Here is an 18,042-nt window from a genome sequence, read left to right as displayed (position 1 = left end):
GATAATAGCTCTAGCGTAAGTCCAAAGCGACTCGGGCAGGTATGACTTCAATTCGCGGAGGGAACGTCGCGCCAAGCCCTTTCTTTCGGCTCTGAAGCAATCTGAGGTCTTCTTGCAGGCGCAAGCCAGCGCCAGCACATCTTGAAGTCCGAGATGGTTCCACATGATCATACGAAACAACTCAGGAAGCAGATTTTCAAAGCCGCTGGCTGCCGGGCTCTGTATGGTCGACATGATGCGTCAAATTCACTGGGCAGTTGGTAGCCTAGTAATGGCCGACTGGGTTACTGGTATACTTGCTTCGGTTAGGTTATGTCTCCTGGCTCTGTTTTCCGGGGAGATGGTCATAGACCAGGTCGTGAAGAGTGCCCGGTATGTTAACCAGTCATGGACAGAGATATTACCTATTCACTACCGATCCACAAGTGTGGACGGCATAATGGCCTTAAATGCAGAAAAGAAACCACCTTGAGGGTGCGTTCATCGGCCACGGCTGAGGGCCTCGCTGATTCATTTGACTCAGCCGGGCAAAGCGCACGCCAGGACAGTACGTATGAACTTTACTTGGGTAGTCGAATGGATGGGTGTCTATATTGATCGTAGCCTGCAAAGCTCTTTCGCCTGCGTACCTAGCGTTGACCGACAAATACCGTCTTGATACTTATATGTGTGCCGGTATTTGCGGATAATATTGGCATCGGCACCTCTCCACAGTGTCAGGTCAATCAATGACTTTGGCACAAACAGGGCATCTTAGCTTGGTGTTTGCCAGAATGAGAAGAAGCTGGGGTCCCGAGCCACCGGTTCATCAGGGAATGCTGATGAGGTACGTACCTTTCCTTGCATCTCGGCGCAGACCCTTAAATTGTGGGGCCTGACAAGGTGTGCAAGGTGTGCTAGGTCAGACAATCCAGCGTCGCCGATTGGCCAGCAATCCCTGTCTTGGAGGAGACGGAACTTTAGCTAACGCGCCCCTCTTCTGCGTCCATCACGACGCCTATCAGAGTGGCGACGGCTTTCGATTTTTCGACGTCGCCCCTGCTACCATCGTCATCGGCCAACGTCTTTTGTTTGCGCAACATCCGCCACGCAATCTAAGGCCATGCGTCTTGCCCGCGCGACCACAAACATTATCAAATCTGCCGTGTAATGTAACTCCATCGGTCGAGACGATGGTTCAACTTGGAACCCATTTGATGAGGGGTTCGACTGCGAGCTTTGTCCGCATTGCCAGACATCATGCTTTTCGTCGTCTGGTATGGCGCTCTCAAGCTCGGTGGCAGTCTGCCGTCGCCGCAGGCAACCCGGCACCTAAGGCTACGGAGGAAGAGGAAAGGAGTCTGGCGAGTACGCGCATCTGCCTGCCTCATGGCTCTCCACATACTGACCACCGCAGTCTCGTCTCAATCACGTTTCAACGAAATCGGCGTCCAGCACCTCAGCGAGCACGTATTTAAGCAGATTTTTCCCGATGGAAATGCGCCGCCATCGAAAGAACTAGTGGATTTATCCAAAGACCATTTGCGACGACACGATCTTCTTGGTAAAAACACCGATAATAGCGAGCCCATTGCCTTCGATATCCCTGAACTACAAGGCCGAACGTTGGATGAGCACTTCCACAAGCTTGCTGTTGACTGTGCCGAACCTTACCTTTCCTACGCCAAACAGTTTGCGCGGTCGGCTCCGCCACCAAAACCGAGAAAATGGGTTCGCAGAAGCGGATGGACAAAATACTATTCCGACGGCAAAACGGAAGCTGTGGAAGCCCCGGACGAGTCGATGCTTTGTTTTGATACGGAGGTCATGTGGAAGGAGAGCTCATTTGCAGTCATGGCTTGTGCATCAAGTCCGACAGCCTGGTATGCGTGGCTATCGCCCTGGCTCCTGGGCGAATCCGAGTCCGATCGGCATCTGATTCCGCTCGGCGATCCGACGAAAGAGCGCGTGATTGTAGGACACAATATTGGATACGATCGAGCAAGGATACTGGAAGAATATGACATCAGGCAGACGCGAAACCAGTTCTTGGATACGATGTCGCTTCACGTTGCCGTCAACGGCATGTGTTCGCAGCAGAGGCCGACATGGATGAAGCACAAGAAGAACCGGGAAATGCGGGAGAAACTTACCAGCCAAACCGATGACGTACAGTTAGCGGAGCTGCTGAGCCACAGTGCCCGGCAGGAAGAGGCGGAACTATGGGTTGAGCGGAGTTCAGTGAACTCGTTGAGGGATGTTGCCAAGTTCCATCTCGACGTCACCATCGATAAGGCGATTCGAGATGATCTGGGCACCCATGATCGCGAGGAGATTTTGCAAAAGCTGGACAACCTGCTGGACTACTGCGCTGCCGATGTTGCCATCACTCACAGGGTTTATCAGATTGTATTTCCCAACTTTCTGGATACTTGCCCTCATCCCGTCAGTTTTGCGGCTTTACGTCATCTGGCATCCGTCATTCTGCCCGTCAACAAATCCTGGGATGCGTACATCGCCAATGCCGAAGCGACATATCGTGAACTCTCCGACGCAGTCCAGGAGCGTCTGATTGGGCTCACCGAAAAGGCTCTTGAAATCAAAGATGACCAGGAGAAATGGAGCAATGATCCATGGCTGAAGCAGCTGGACTGGTCTGGTCAGGAGATCAAAATGGTCAAAGGAAAGAAGAAAAACGATCCTCCCAGGCCTGCTGCGAGGCAGAAAAAGCCTGGTATGCCTCAGTGGTACAAAGACTTATTTGCGAAAAACGATGCTCCGATCAACCTGACGGTGCGAACCCGTGTCGCGCCTCTGCTACTGAAGATGTCATGGGACAACCACCCATTAGTTTGGTCGGAAAAGTACGGCTGGACTTTCAGGGTGACGAGAAACGAAGCACTCAATTATGAGAAGAAGCAAATGGTAAAGTGCGACTTTTCCGACTCAGAAAAAGACGCGGATTTGCGGAGAGACGGGGGAGCGTTCTTCAAGTTACCTCACAAAGACGGTCCCCTGGCCAGATGCACCAACCCCATGGCCAAGGGATACCTATCGTACTTTGAGAGCGGTACTTTATCATCTCAATACCCGTACGCAAAGCAAGCTTTGGAGATGAATGCGTCGTGTTCGTACTGGATCAGCGCTCGCGATCGTATTACGTCGCAAATGGTTGTTTACGAAGACGATGTTCCTGGGAAGGTTTCCTCCAACGGAGTGAAGTCTAAAGGGCCTGTCAGCAAGTCTCCCGAGGACGTTCAGGGCTTCATCCTACCTCAAGTGATTCCGATGGGAACCATTACGCGAAGAGCTGTGGAGAACACATGGCTCACAGCGAGCAACGCAAAGAAGAACAGAGTGGGTTCGGAGCTAAAGGCAATGGTCAAGGCACCACCGGGATACAGCTTCGTTGGCGCTGATGTTGATTCCGAGGAGTTGTGGATTGCCAGCCTGGTCGGAGACGCAACCTTTAAGCTCCACGGCGGCAATGCCATCGGATTCATGACCCTTGAGGGCACCAAAGCGGCCGGCACAGATCTCCACTCTCGGACGGCAAGCATTTTGGGCATCACGAGAAATGACGCAAAGGTTTTCAACTATGGCCGTATCTACGGCGCTGGGCTGAAGTTTGCCGGCCAGTTGCTCAGACAATTCAATCCCAATCTGACCGACAAGGAGACGAACGAGACTGCAGCCAAGTTGTACGTCAGGACGAAGGGAACGAAAACAACTAGATCAGTCCTGAGCAAGAGGCCATTCTGGCGTGGAGGAACGGAGTCCTTTGTGTTCAACAAGCTCGAAGAATTCGCCGCGCAGGAGCGGCCGCGGACGTTTGTCCTCGGTGCAGGGATTACAGAGGCCTTGATGCGTCGCTTCATCAACCAGAACGGCTACTTGACCTCACGTATCAACTGGGCCATTCAGTCTTCTGGCGTGGACTATCTCCACCTCCTCATCGTCAGCATGGACTACCTCACCCGCCGCTTCAATATCGAAGCCCGCCTAGCTATTACTGTCCATGACGAGATCAGATACCTCGTCAAGGACCATGATAAATACCGCGCCGCCATGGCTTTGCAGGTGGCAAACCTTTGGACGAGAGCCATGTTTGCCCAGCAGGTCGGCATCAACGACCTTCCGCAAGCATGTGCTTACTTTTCCGCCATCGACATTGACCACGTTCTCCGCAAGGAAGTGGACATGGACTGCGTAACGCCTTCCCACAAGGAGGCCATCCCACCTGGCGAAAGTCTCGATATCGCCGCCCTCCTCGCCAAGGGTGCCCAGGCCTGGCTGGACCCTGCGATCGTGCCCGACCCGTCCCATGCGCCGAAGCTCGAGGGCATCGCGTACACGCCCCGCACGCCCGTCATGGATACGCTTGAGGACTCGACATCCAGCGATCCATACTTCCTCAAGGCGCAGATTGTCAACACCGAGCAGGAGCTGAGCGAGGTGCTCAAGGAGAGGAAGTTGGCCGTCAAGGCACCCGTGGAGAAGAAGCCGCGCGTGACAAAGAAGAAGGAGCGCAGCGTCTTGCCGTATCAGTCGGATGCCCAGCTCATGCCTGTGGAGACGATGACGGTTTCGGACGCCCTGGGCAACAAGTTCACGAGGTTCGAGGGGAAGAACCGGTGGACCAACTGGCAGAAGGACAAGGGCCGCTGGTCCGGACCTAGCTCCAGGATCTAGTGTAAGATGTGGAGAGAGAAGAACTTGTGTATTATTTATCTTGCCTCGACGGCACCCCTTTTCTATATGTATCATCCGCTCTGGTGGCTTCAAAGGATTGGAATGAAAAGTTGGCATGGCGGGAGGTGCTTGGTTTGTGGGGTCAGGCGTACCTATTGGGCCGGCGTTGATCGTGTTTTGATGATCGCAAGGCCTATGACAGTATGTGTATTCATGTACAGACGTGTAATATCAATGTATCGGGCGAGCTCAACTCGCGATGTCTTTATCGAAGCATCTTCTTCAGCTTTGTTGACTAGCTTCATGGCGGCAGTCGGTTTCGTCTTGTGATGTTGAATACTTCAAGTTCAATGGACTACTATCCATATCTAGTAAGTGAGAATGCCAAGCGGAGACATGGTGGTGGCGGCGGACAAGTAAGGGGTCGACAGTAGAGAGATCGAGCAAAAAGGAGGTACCATGGGGTCTGTCTCTCAACTCTGACACACTACGGCATTCAGGCATTTGGATGCCAGTCCACCAACCCCTAGGTCAAGTTAACTTTAAGTCTTAGTTATGCTCTCTGATCGAGGACCATCAAACTCCGATCACGAATAGGACCGTCTCGGTGTGTCAGTCTACAGTAAGAGAATCACGCCTGCACGTTTCCGCAAGATTTTTTTTATTTTAATTTTTCTTTCGGGAAGTAAATACACACTATTGATATTACAATTTACAGCAGAAAGCTTGACCAAACGCCCACTTTGTTTTGCAACCAACCGTCTACCAACAGGTCTGGTTCCGTTAGACCTCTGGATAGCCAATTTTTAACAACACCAACCAAGAATGATCTCCGACAAGAAAAAGCAGCAGCAGCAGTACCAAGACACCCATATGTAGGTTATCCGACCAGCGGGTCCAACCCCCCTTCAGTTCTTCTTGATCTTCAACACAATCCACGCGGCGATCCTGTACCCGGCAATGATGCCGATCATGATGCCGATGTTGCGCCCAAAGTGCTCCTCGGTGTATCCGTACGTGTCGAGGACGCCCTGCCCGGCAATCTTGCACTGGGCCTCGAGCGCGGTGCGGTACATGCACTGACACCCTTTCCCGCAGTCGTAGACGCGCTTGGCGAACTCGTTGTGCATCATGCCCTCGAAGACGTACTTCTGGTAGTCCCAGTAGTGGAAGACGTACTTGTAGAAGGAGTTGAGGATGGTGGGGCTGACCATGAAGCCGTTGACGGACATCCAGAGGCCGTTGGCGAAGGCGACGAGGGCGAGGCTGATGACGAAGGAAGGGAAGAGAGACGTAAAAAAGACGACGAGGGACTCAGCGGCGAGGAGGTCGAGGAAGAGCCACATTGTCCAGACGAAGAAGGCGTCGGCGGCGGGGCGGAAGTTGGAGAGCCAGTAGGAGATGACGGAGAAGATGAGGGCGATGAGGAAGAGGTAGGGCAGGCCGATGAGGAAGTTGGAGATGAGGAGGGCGGTGGCGCCGTAGAGGCCGTTGTGGTGCTCTTTGACGTACTGGGAGCGGTCTTCGAGGAAGGCGGGGACGTAGGCGACGGCCATGAAGGACATGAAGGCGCCGCCGAAGAACTGCAGCTTGTTAGTCGAGACCGGGCCTGGAAAAAGCGGTCGTCTAAAAGGACTTACGATTGCGTTGGTCAGGGGAATGATGGATTCCTGGCTGGTGGAGAGGCGGACCCAGACCGTGCCCATCATGATTGCAAGACCTAGACTTGTCAGAGAAAGATCGTAGTGAGGGAGAAGGGAAGCATACCGGTGTACATGGCAAACCGGATTCCGTACGCCACGACGTCACGGTAGCTCTTGATGAAGCTCCGGTGAAGCAGCGTGAGCACCAGGCTGGGCAGCCCGGGCTTCTTCTCCTCATCGCTCAGCACGACGGGGTTGCTCTTCTGCTGCGCGTCGGCGATGGCCGTCTTCAGGTCGCGCGCGGAGCCCGACTCGCTCCAGGCCTCGTGCATCGCCTGCAGCCGCGCGGCGGCCTGGCGCTTGTCCTTGACGAAGTCGACGTTGACGAGCTCGAGAAGGTGCTCGGCCGGGTTGACCTGGACGGGCATGGGCATGCCCATGGACTCGTAGTACGGCACGACGCGGTCGACGCCGCCAAAGTAGTGCGTCTTGCCGCCCGAGAGGAGCATGAGCTTGTCGAAGAGGTTGAAGGTCGAGGTTGAGGGTTGGTGGATCGATGCGATGACGATGAGCTGGAAGTTTCACACACACCAGTCAGTTGTGATGGGAAGGGGCAAAGTTGCCAACATGAAAGTGGTACATACGTTGCTTCGTCGGGCGACCTTCTTGAGGTAGCTGATCACCTCGTAGCTGGCCGCAGAGTCCAGTCCGCTGGTAGGCTCGTCCAGGAACATGATCTTGGGGCTGGTGATGAGCTGGCTAGCGACGCCCACGCGCCTCTTCTGGCCTCCGGAGATGCCCTTGCGAATGGGCGTGCCGATGATGGTGTTGGCCTGGTCGTTGAGACCGAACGAGGCCAGCAGCCCGTCGATCCTGGCGAGACGCTCCCTGCGGGGGAGGGAGCTGGTGCTCGAGAGGCGCGAGGTGAAGAGCAGGGTCTCGCGGACGGTCAGGGATCCGATGAGGGCGTCTTCCTGCTCGACGAAGCAGGATATCTGGCGGAACTCGGAGCGGGACGGCTTGACGCCGTTGACCAGCACGGAGCCCTCGACACCGGAAGCATTGGTGGGACGTCCGGCGAGGACGTTAAGGAGGGTCGTCTTGCCGCAGCCCGAGGGTCCCATCAGGGCGCAAATTTCCCCTGGTTGTGTGGTGTTAGTGGTTCAACCGCCGCAAGACGAAAAATTGGTGATAAGCCCGTACCAGCCTCGACGAGCCCGTCAATACGATGAACGATGCTCTGGGGTTGCTTGGTCTCCCTGTCCTTGACGGTGACCTCGATGCCCTCCCACGAGATGTTCTGGACGGAGGTGTTTAGTAGATGGGCGTCCACTGCACCCATCATCTCCGCGTCATGGTGGTAGACGCCCTCGTCGTCGCTGCGCGTCATCTTGTTCCGTTCCTTCCTGGGCTCGTAGTAATCGCTGCTATTACCGTCCATGTCTTCCAAAGTTTTCCCGGCAGGTTTGATTAAGAAATGCTGTGATGTATATAAGTACTCGAGAACAGAGAAACAGTCTTTCTTCTCCCGACGTCATATAAAAGATTAAAAGATAACAAAAGAGACTCGAGGGAATAGTACATCGATTATAACCCACCAAATGGGACAGGGGATAATGTTAATTATACATGGCTCCCAGGAACCGAACCGACTTCCGCCAAGCCAGAGATTACATGGCAGCCCGCGGGCCGGCAGCCTGCATGGCCACGTTCTGAGGCCGTTGTAATAGGCTTCAACACTGGCACGCACTAGGAGACGTGGTAATCGGCGACCTACTGTGTTAACTTTTTACCTCTCAACAGAGCCGCCGAAACACAAAATACATGGTGCAGGAGCAGAATCAGGCAGACAGATAAGGTAGGGCAAAGGTAAGTCAGGTAGGTAGGCAAAGTAGGCTAGCTACTGCTGTGGTGTCTCATCCCGAGCCCACTCTCTCCATCTCCCTACCCTCTCGTACCGCCAAATCCGGCAAGAGGAGCATCGAATCCCTCGTCCGGGATGCTGTGCACCCACAACCTGCAACGAATCCCTGGCCTCTCAACAGATGAAGGGTACAAGAGAAAATCCCCGAATGATGTCCTACAGGCTGCGCCAGGGGAGGGAGGCGAGGTTGTCCTCCTTGGCGGCATGCCCGGACCACACACATACTGCCCCTGGTAGTGAGTGGTGGTGGTGGTGGATGTCGAGGGTTTGGGGGCGGCTCCCGATGGCCCGCACCGTCAGCAGCGATGTCACCCATTGTTTCCTCTGCATCTGTGATTGGCACTGCCGAGATCCGGCAGGGGGAGTGTTATTGATAGCCTGCCATTGCGTCCGTTGGAGTGGGCTACGGTACCCAATACTCAAGACCGTGTATGTTGTGTGGGCGGGAATGCGCGTGGGGTGAGGTTCCTTTTGATCCCCGAGGTGAGCGGGCAAGTTCAGACGACATCGTGGCGATGGACGCCGAGAGGGTCGCCGCACCTCCCACGGGCCACCAGCCCCAGCCCCAGCCCCCGTGTCCGCTTACCCACATACAAAACCCCTGGTTCCCGGCCAGGCGGCGTCCCGCTGCTGCGGCACATGTAACGGTAAGATAGAAGATTGGATCAACAGCCGGGGACGTCTTCAATCAGCCCGTGATTGTGTTTTTTTTTCCTTCCGAATTTTGCGAAGCTGAACCGAAGTTCCTCGCAAGAGCGAACCGGGGCTAGCTTTGTTGGCGGATATTAGGGGACCCCGGGGATCGCCAAGATGCGCTGCCGTTGTACAACGCCGGCACTGGACTGCAGTGCCAGTGCCAAAGTAGCCTATTCGGGACGTCCGAATGATCACCACCTCTCACATCGCGAACGCTTGACAAATAATCGTCTTCGGAGATGGGACTGCGGCTGAAATTCAGAAAATGCGGCTAATGCAACGAAGGGGTTCACTGCGGCATGTCACCTGCCTTCTTGACAAGATCGTGACCCGCCTTTTGAAGGGTAGGTTGCATTGCTGTAAGGCTGCAAGGTAGTACGTAGCAATCCCCCGGATTGTGGCCCACGGGAACATCCTCAGATCACCACGTGGGGGACGCCCGGGAGATGCGCTCGCACGAGCTTCATCGATCTGGCCAGGCATCTGCTTGGCAAAAACCGGTCCATCAAGGCCCCAGATTTAGTTTCGTTTCTCGCGAAGCTATCGAGCGCCGCGGCGGCGCCTCCACATCTGAGACTGCTCCCCGACAGCTAGTTCCCGTCGGCGTCCACGTCTCGATGGCCGGGAAGTTAATCAGATCATTGAAAAACACAGCGATGGTCTGAAACAAGGTTGTCCAAATCAAAACAGACTGACAAATGAAGCCTGTGGCCACCCGTCAGGGGGGCCTTTTGTCATATTAAGCAAAGATGAAGTATCTGAGCAGAGTTGTTACCGCCGTATCTGAGTCGTCCCAAGAATGGAGATTCGCCTCACAAGCCACGTCCTAGGCGCCCGCTTCAAGCCCGCATCCGTGTGGGCTGGTATATCCATAAAGAAATGACATATAGAAGAAAATGACAGAAATTGTGCCACCCCTCCTTTTCGCGTCTATTGCGCCCCTGTAATTCGTCCTGATCGCTGCTGTTGAAAGAGATGGTTTGTACTGTCTCGGTGAACCGGCCGAGAATTGAATGTGCTGCCGAAGCCCCTCTTTCGCCACAATCAAGGCTCGAGGCTGTCGAGGTTAGGCATCGGGATGGACCCAAGCCCGGTCTCAATGTCGTGCATGATGGTCTCATCCGCAGCGATGCTGTTCATCACCTCCTCCTGCGTGAAGCCCTGCCAGTAAGATGGGTTGATCTGCGACGCCTTCTTTGTGCGGTAGATCTCCTGTGCGACCCCCTTGACCTGCCCCGAGGCGTTTTCTGCCGCCTTCCAGACCGCCGAGAGCTTGTTCAGAGCCCCAATGTTTAAGCGGATCTGTTGTCGCAATTCGTCATCGTCGTGTGGGATGAAGAACAATGCCCACTTGCTCAGGTGCACGATGGATGAGAGCGTGACGACGCAGGTGAAGAAATGAGTGTGTGAAAGCAGAGGCACCCGGTGCGTGATCATTTTGCTGATTTCGCCAGCCGAGGTGATGGTGTGGTTGGTGTGGGAGTTGAACAAGTCCCCGGATGGCACCGGCCTGTGCGGGGCACAAGACGTGACAGATCGCGCAGGCGACGAATCGAGCTGTGAGTGTGGTTGATGCAGCATGATGGATGTCCTGAGGGTAGGTTAGTCACTGGAGCCTCTTGCTGGTGGTCTTGGTATGCTTACGCATGGGTCATCATGTTTGCCTGGAAAATCATCTCGTCAGACTGAAGCTTCTGGTTCAGCGCGTCCTTCTTAGACGAAGGCAAATGGAGTCGCCAGTTTGTAAGGAGTGCCTCGATCCGCGCCAAGTTCTCGTCCTCTGGGCCGAAGATGGGCGGAACTCGCATGAACTTGCCCAAGTTTCGCCCAGCGAGAACGCGGTAGGAGAAGGAAGAAAATTCTCGCTCCTCTCCTGAGAAGTCCTGGTCCTCCAGTTCCGCAAGAGTCATTGAAGGGGGGATGTTCTGTAATATATCTTGTCAGCCTTTACTCGTGAGTATTCGCAGAAAACATCACTTACCCCTGACATGAACTGGTGCTCTTCGCACGGCAAAGCAGCATCAGCTGGGACGTCAAAGAGGAGGAAGTTCGTTTGGCGATGAACTCCAGCTACCATGCCATCGACCACAAACAAATCCCACCATGTCCTCCGCCAGCTCTCCTCCAGAATCGGGATGCCTCGGCCATACTGTGTAGCATATTCTCTGGTGTTCATTCCCTGCTCAATGGCAATACGCTCAGCTTCCCCCAGCAGAGTCCGGGCTTTTTCTTGTTGGCAACCTCCATCCAGGGCGACAATCAAGAGAATCAGAGCCTGCACGAAGAAACCGTCCTTGGTCGTTGTGGGATCCTGCACAAGCCGGAGTGCTTCATCCAAAAAGCCAGCGCGGGCGGGCCCGATTTCGAGAAAGAGGGACCCAACCCATCGAATGGCAGCCAAAAGAGGCTCCACGTTTGTATCGCGCATTATACGAAGAAGCCATTCTTTAGGGAGGGCGAATGGGTGGGAGGCATGGAAATGGTGGTAGAATGAGTCTAGACACCGTTCTGCGAGGGTCGGCACGGGCACTTGAGCAGGGACTCCATTTTGCTGTTGATTCAGTGCCAATTGGTTCGAATTGAAGCCAATCGCAGCACCGAAGGATCGGTATAGTTGCAGATTCGTCAGGTTCGGCGTTGCGCCAAAGGTCGTGCTCGGGGTGTCCGGGAGGACGACGCCGGGGTTGAACGGAGCCATTGTGTTCTGCATCGCGGCGGAGGTGCCATTGGCGCCAAGAAGCATCGGGCAGCTGTCGCCGACAGCACCAGCGACGGTAGATGTGGGGGACGAAGATCGCGCCCTCTTATTGGGATTAGCGGCAGTGTTCCTCCTCGGGCCCTTGTAGCCTCGACGGGAGGCGACATAGACGCATTCCGACTGCGAGCTTTGGCATCGCGAGCAAGGGTTCTGGCCATCACACTTGAGGTGCTTGCCTCTCTGTTGCAGAAGGAAGATTGGGGTCAGCGAGGGTTGGTTCGAAGGGGTACAGACTGTTCCGCCAATCGCAATGGACGACATGCGAATGGATGACTCGGCCAGCGGGGAGCAGAGAGGGGGACTAGAACTTACACATGCGAGACATGCAGCAGGAACAGCGACGACGGGTGCTTGGCCCTGGGTACTGGTCGCCGAGGAGGGTGCGTTGGGGGAGTCGCGGTCGCTGGGAGAGTTGGAGTCGGCGACCATGCTCATGTTGTTCGGCGACCCATTGCTGTGGACGCTGCCCGGAGGCGGTGGGACTTCGGGGGACAAGGAACTCTGCATTGAAATTGGGGATCGAACGGCCGATTGCCGCAGACCAGACCTTCAGGGTCGGAACCGACGACCGGGAATGTTCAGACTCGATTCGGAATCGGGCTCGCCCGTGATTGAAGTCGGGGTTGTTGCGACTTTTGCTTTGGAGCGGAGCTGAGCTGAACTGGCGATGGGTGGTTGCAGGAGGAAAAGTTGCTCGAGCTGGGGTATGTCCAGGCCAGGCAGACAGTATTTAACAGCACCTCATACGTGCCCCCTCAATTTTGCAGAACAGGTAGGCACGGTACCAAACATCCAACCTAAGCAAACAGCTTGAGTTGCTGTGCACGGTTATGATGGGCTGAACCCGTCCAAATACCCCCTCCACCCTGGACCGCTGGACAGGGGCCGACCAATGGTGTCAAGATGAGCCGAGTGGCTGAGGTTTGGCCGTGCGCCGCAAGCTATACCGCGACCTTCTTTGTCAAGATTGCCGCGGGACGGATCCGGGTGTTATCAACGTGGCTTGCGCCCGATGGTGTCGTCGTTGTTGTTGGTGTGTTGGTGATGCGAGCTTTGTGAGCAAGGGTCCGAGACTCTCGGGGATGAGGAGCTGCCGTGGCTTGTGGGAGAAGTGGAGAACGATCTCGGGGACAGCGGCGTCTAAGCTGGTGAAAGAAGAGCCTAAGCGAGCAAACGGGCAAAGATGACGACGGCGTAACGTTGACAGGATGACTCGAGAGACCTCCATCATGGTCTCGCATGAGACGCGGTCGATGCTTTTAATACAATGATGGATCTATAAAGAAAGACGACGTCGCTATCAGCCACCTGCCAAGACCGAGCCCGATAATGACTCTTAATCGACAATAGCATAGCAAGGGCAGACCAGACGACGGTTCTCGGCCGGTGTAATCGAAGGCGCGTCCATGTGCTCGATGCCAGGATGAAGCCACGGATATCGGAGCGTCCTAAACAAGCGTTGCCGAAGGGTATGGCCTGGCATGGCAGTCGATTCCCCCCTCCCTCAGCCCTATACATAACGTACAACGGGCCAAAGCGCAAGGTCGGTAGGGAATCAGCCGGGGCGTTTCCACCCGCTCAATTGTGAGCAGCTTTAGAGTTCCTTGGTGCCACGCGGCAAGTCGGACGCTACATGAGCAGAGATGTACAAAAGACGAATTCAATACCGTCTTGTGCGGAACCTTGCTGCGTACGGCTTTGCGTGATTGGTCGGTACGAGTATCGCCAGCGTCAACCTGAATGCAGAGGTCGTTTCGACATCTGTGAGTTGATGGTGTAGGGCATTGAGCACCAGCGGACAATCAGACCGCCAAGCGATCTATCCAAAGCGACATACCGGGCCAAGCATGACAATGGAGGCGTGACGGTGTCGGGATGCCCCGGGCCCAAGTCATCGAAGAAGTCGAAACTCAGAGAACGAATGGGCGAATCGGTTCGCAACTCCAACCACCTCAAGCTGAGTTAATTTGCTCAAGTAAGCAGGGGCAGCTCAAAGCACGGTCCATGGGAGCCATCGCGCCTTCCTATCCGCTGCGTATCTCGCCTGAAAGAAACGGCTGTCACGGCTGTCGGTCATCACCGCCCAGACCTGTCAGGTCTCTGCACACACACGACACGACATTGGCATCGCACCTGTCAGGTACAAATAGCTATCGCCGATTGAGCTTGGTAGGATGCGCTTTGCCATGAAGCCATTCCCACCACCCGGCCATCGGTCCATCTCCGCATACAATCCGGACTCGGCCGGGAGAAACACGGCAGCAGCCGGACGGGGCACAGACCAAACCCATCGGCCATTCATGCACATTTGGGGCCCATCACCCCACGCCTGTTCTTCACCTTTCACGTGTCACGCCCATTGTTGGTTGATTCAACCTCACTTCTTGTGACACGTACCTTTCGTGTCCCCCGGATCCGTCATCAAGCTGATGATGATGATGCAGCAGGGAAGCCCGATCGACTAAGCGCGTTCGTGCAGAGCAGAGGACGAATTTGGTCAGACATGCCGCGGCAGACATGCTCCATCGCAGGGCGATCTGACTCCAGCTTTGGTCACCTGACTTGGCTACCATCTTGACGAGCGTTTTTGTTCACCCTCTTGTTGTCTCTTCGCTCAGTAGCAAGCCAAGCCCGCGAATACGAGCGCCGTCTAGCCCCAGCTGGCGCCAAGTGGCCATGTCTGGCTCTGGATCGCCGTGGGACGAGAAAGGGGCGGGGTATGTCACAATCGGTCGACTCTAGTGAGCCTTCTAGGGCGTGATATCCAAGACATGAGTCTATTTCGAAGAGAACTCGGCGCCTCAGGGAGCTTCTCTCGTCTTGCCTTTCGTGTCATGTTCGACAGCAGCGCCAACATCCGCATCGATTTGTGAGGAGAGGATTGACCGCTCTCGTAGCAGGTCTCAGAAGTCACCATGGACCCTGTCTCCGCGGCGGGTTTGGCCATTGGCGTAGCATCCATTGGACTTCAGGTCTACACCAGCTGCGTACAAGGTGATACTCTCCCTAATTATTATCAAAAGAACGAGTCAGCTAACAAGACCCAGGCATACAATTGCTCATAACAGCAAGGAACTTCCCCGAAGACTGCAAGTTTCTCAACTTGAGGCTGCGTATGGAGCAACAAAGACTCTTTGCTTGGAGTGAGACGTCCGGACTTCTGGATCTTGACAACAACCAAAAAGACAAGATTCTCGAGTCCAACACCTTCATTTTGCATCGAACTACCGTTCTCGACCTTCTAGTGCAAGTCCAGTATCTCTTCAAGGAGTTTGAGGAGCACCAACGGTCTAACAAAAGACTTAAGCCTGCCACCGATCAGGATTCTGTACTTGAAAACCCGGAGAAGGATGCCGCATCGGCCAACTTTCCCTTGCCGGAAAAGCGGCGTAATTTCATCAAGCGAGCCATGTCAAAGCTCAAAGAGCAGTCCAAAGAGGGCCTCCTCATCTGGAGCTGGGTCTCGTTCGACAAGGCCGCCTTTGAGCTGTTGCTATCACGATTTTCAGCTCTCAATGACAATATGACCGATATCCTTGATGCTCGGCTGCAGGTTGAAATCCATCATACAGTCCAGGACACGAACCGAGGGGTCTTGCAGCTACATCACCGCATAGCTGACCTTGGGCGGCTTGTCATGGCTTTAAACGTAAAGCTGGACGCCACCATCCCACCGAACCTCTCTACCATGTCCATGAACCAACGGGCGGCCAATTCCGACGATTTGAAGCTGATATCCAGATTGGCAAAGTTCAAGGCCTTCAACGAGTCGATGGAGTCGGAAAAGCAGCAACTTGATGATGCGACGGCCATGCAGCTGGAGCTGGGAAAGCCTGGTCAACAAGACCGGCTGGTCCTGAAGCGGGAGGCGATCGATCTGGACGAGGGCCACGAGGACTTGGATCAACCCAGGTGTGAAGCAACCCTTCGTGGTCCTGACGGCGTCAGCAAAAGAGTCTGGATTGAATGGAAAGAATACGAACGTCAGACCAACACCGACGATTCTCTCCCGAAGCAAGTCATTATTGACAGAGTGGGCAAACTCGCCGCTCTTCTGAACCACAGCCCCAAGCCCGAGGCGTTTCGCACACTTCACTGTCTAGGCTTCTTCGACATGTCAGGATCAGAGCCTGTCGCGGCCGATGATGACGACAGCTTGAACCGGAAGCTGGGCCTCGTTTTCGAAAGGCCCCTTGATGGCGATGTACACGCGTCGCTGGCCCCCTCGTCACTTCGTGACCTGTTCGAAAACGAGAGAAAGCCTCGCGTGACCGATCGGATCAGGCTAGCTCACGCCATCAGCAGTTGCCTGTTGTACTTGCATGCCGTGAACTGGCTTCATAAGGGGCTGCGAAGTCACAACATTGTCTTTTTCCGGACCAAAGCCGGTCTAGTCGACTACACAAAGCCCTATCTGACCGGCTTCGACTACTCGCGTCCAGCTCGCAGCGACGAAGCGACGGACATTCCCGGAGACGACGCCGAGTACAATCTGTATCGGCATCCCCAGGTGCAGTTGATGAATCCGGCGGAGAGGGAACGCTTCCGCAAGACGTTTGACATCTACAGCCTCGGCGTTCTCTTCGTCGAGCTGGCGCACTGGAAGCCGGTGGACAAGGTTCTGAGGTTCGATATTTATCGCAAACCGAGTCTGGCGATGAGAGTAAGGGATGGCCTGCTCGTCGACGACGAGATGGCTGAGATCGGCGCGAGTCTGGGTGAGGTTTTCGAACAGGCGACAAAGCAATGCATCGCTGGCGGAGACCAGCTCGGACTGGGGGACGGTGAGATCGAGACTGATGACCCGGTCGCAGCGAAGCTTTCGATGCGGTTTTACGAGGACGTTGTGAAGAAGCTAGGCGGGGTACGCGTGTGAAGTTAGTCACGGCACGACGCACGAAGGACTCAAACGGCAGCACGATAATCCATCGAAGGAACACTTACTTACCGTCGGTTGACTTGCCGTGGAGGATACTGCACACGACACGGCGGCGGTCGAGACAACGACACGGCGGTGGTTCGGTCGACACTGTCGCCCAATCAGGGCGAGGAGAAAATTTTCAAAGGTGCAGATAACACCGGCCTCCGTACGATCAATACCAATCTAGTTTTCGAGACATTGTGACGCGGGCGGACGTCTCTGCCTGAGAAAGCCGTTCTTGCGGTGGGAAAAAGGGGGGCGCAGCGGCCCCCAATAACTTCATTTCCCGGCGCGCGCAAAAGCGCAGCATTAGGCAACGAGGCAGCCGATTTTCTCTCCCACATCAAGACGCATCGCCAAAAACGCTTCGGCATCGTCAAAAAAAAGTTGCTAGAATCTTCTTGATGGCGAGGCAGACTCGGCGGTGACCGGTTTCCTAATTCGGACGGATGCTGTCATCTGTTGGTTTCATGATGGGAACCCCTGAGCCGTCTTCATTCGTTAACAGACCGGCCGCACAGGAAAGACCACCCCCATCAGAGCAAGAAAACGGGTTGCATTTTAGAATACCGTCGGTCTTGGAATGCTGTGTATTTTCATGAGTCGTTCGTCGGCGCTTAACTGACAAGCTAGGGGGTAGCACGCGGTCACCCGACCAGCTTGTTCTTGGTCACAGAAACCGACATTACTGGCCAAGAGACGGGTTTTTACACTTTGAATTCAGCAACCCCCATATGCTCAGATTCTCTGTTCAGGAGCCAATTTGAAGATCCGGGCCACCGGTGGCGACTGTACTCTCAGCATACCGTCGGTCTTTTTGGCGAAGGCCCGCGGCCCTACGTTCAAGGGCTGGATTATCTTTCACTTTGCAACGGTTGGCTCGAAGCATAGATGTATTCTCGTTACCCGAGTGCTTGTTTTGAACACTCCGTGGAAAGAATTGTCGATCCCAGGTCCATGTGGCAGCCAAACTCAGCCGAACGCTGCACGCCAGTACGCTCGACTGCTCTGGAGGCCTGGAAAACATGCGGCCGCTCAAGAAGAGCTTCCCCAGTGCGGCCATCTTCGCACCGTCCAAGCAAGATCAAAATAGAAAGAGCGGTCAATAAGGCTGACTAGCTTTCATGGGCTTTCCGGCCTCGACTATTTGCGGCGCAAGGCGTCTTGGACCTTGAGGGCTAGAGGTAGACCACCAAGAAAAGGCATCACGAGGGTCAACGTGCCATGAGCTAGGACGCTTGCAACTGCATAGAACCCGTCCTGGATGCTTTCTAATCTCGGGGGCGGGAGTTTTTGCAATTCCAGCCGTTTCTTCTTCCCCTCCCTGATCTTAGCTCTGCATCATCATCACAAATGATTGGCATCACGAACGGCTTGGATCAGCGCAATCAGGGGCCGGGACGCCTGCCCCGGAGCAAGTACTTGCTCT

General features: G+C 55.0%; 4 protein-coding genes across 4 annotated transcripts; 2 read left to right on the top strand and 2 right to left on the bottom strand.

Moving 5' to 3' along the window:
• Positions 1-1,172: 1,172 nt before the first annotated feature.
• On the top strand, positions 1,173-4,671 carry CGGC5_v001536 (DNA polymerase gamma; the record flags this gene model as incomplete). Its single annotated transcript, XM_032034608.1, has 2 exons — positions 1,173-1,347; positions 1,397-4,671. 2 exons carry the CDS (start codon positions 1,173-1,175, stop codon positions 4,669-4,671), a joined length of 3,450 nt encoding a protein of 1,149 aa, XP_031886251.1.
• A 908-nt stretch (positions 4,672-5,579) lies between these two features.
• ABCG15 (ABC transporter G family member 15) lies at positions 5,580-7,755 on the bottom strand (the record flags this gene model as incomplete). Its single annotated transcript, XM_032034607.1, has 5 exons — positions 5,580-6,254; positions 6,312-6,391; positions 6,439-6,886; positions 6,959-7,455; positions 7,518-7,755. The coding sequence occupies 5 exons, from the start codon at positions 7,753-7,755 to the stop codon at positions 5,580-5,582; spliced, it is 1,938 nt and encodes a 645-aa protein (XP_031886252.1).
• Positions 7,756-9,978: 2,223 nt separating this feature from the next.
• fl-0 (Conidial development protein fluffy) lies at positions 9,979-12,127 on the bottom strand (the record flags this gene model as incomplete). Its single annotated transcript, XM_032034606.1, has 4 exons — positions 9,979-10,525; positions 10,579-10,859; positions 10,916-11,872; positions 12,005-12,127. 4 exons carry the CDS (start codon positions 12,125-12,127, stop codon positions 9,979-9,981), a joined length of 1,908 nt encoding a protein of 635 aa, XP_031886253.1.
• Positions 12,128-14,607: 2,480 nt separating this feature from the next.
• Positions 14,608-16,568, top strand: CGGC5_v001533 (uncharacterized protein; the record flags this gene model as incomplete). The annotated part of the gene is made up of 2 exons (XM_032034605.1): positions 14,608-14,686; positions 14,740-16,568. 2 exons carry the CDS (start codon positions 14,608-14,610, stop codon positions 16,566-16,568), a joined length of 1,908 nt encoding a protein of 635 aa, XP_031886254.1.
• Positions 16,569-18,042: the final 1,474 nt, after the last annotated feature.

This window comes from Colletotrichum fructicola (genome assembly GCF_000319635.2).
Source record: "Colletotrichum fructicola Nara gc5 chromosome Unknown KSG_Nara_v1_contig01, whole genome shotgun sequence".
Taxonomy (NCBI): Eukaryota; Fungi; Ascomycota; class Sordariomycetes; order Glomerellales; family Glomerellaceae; genus Colletotrichum; species Colletotrichum fructicola.
This window is presented reverse-complemented; position numbering and strand designations above follow the sequence as displayed.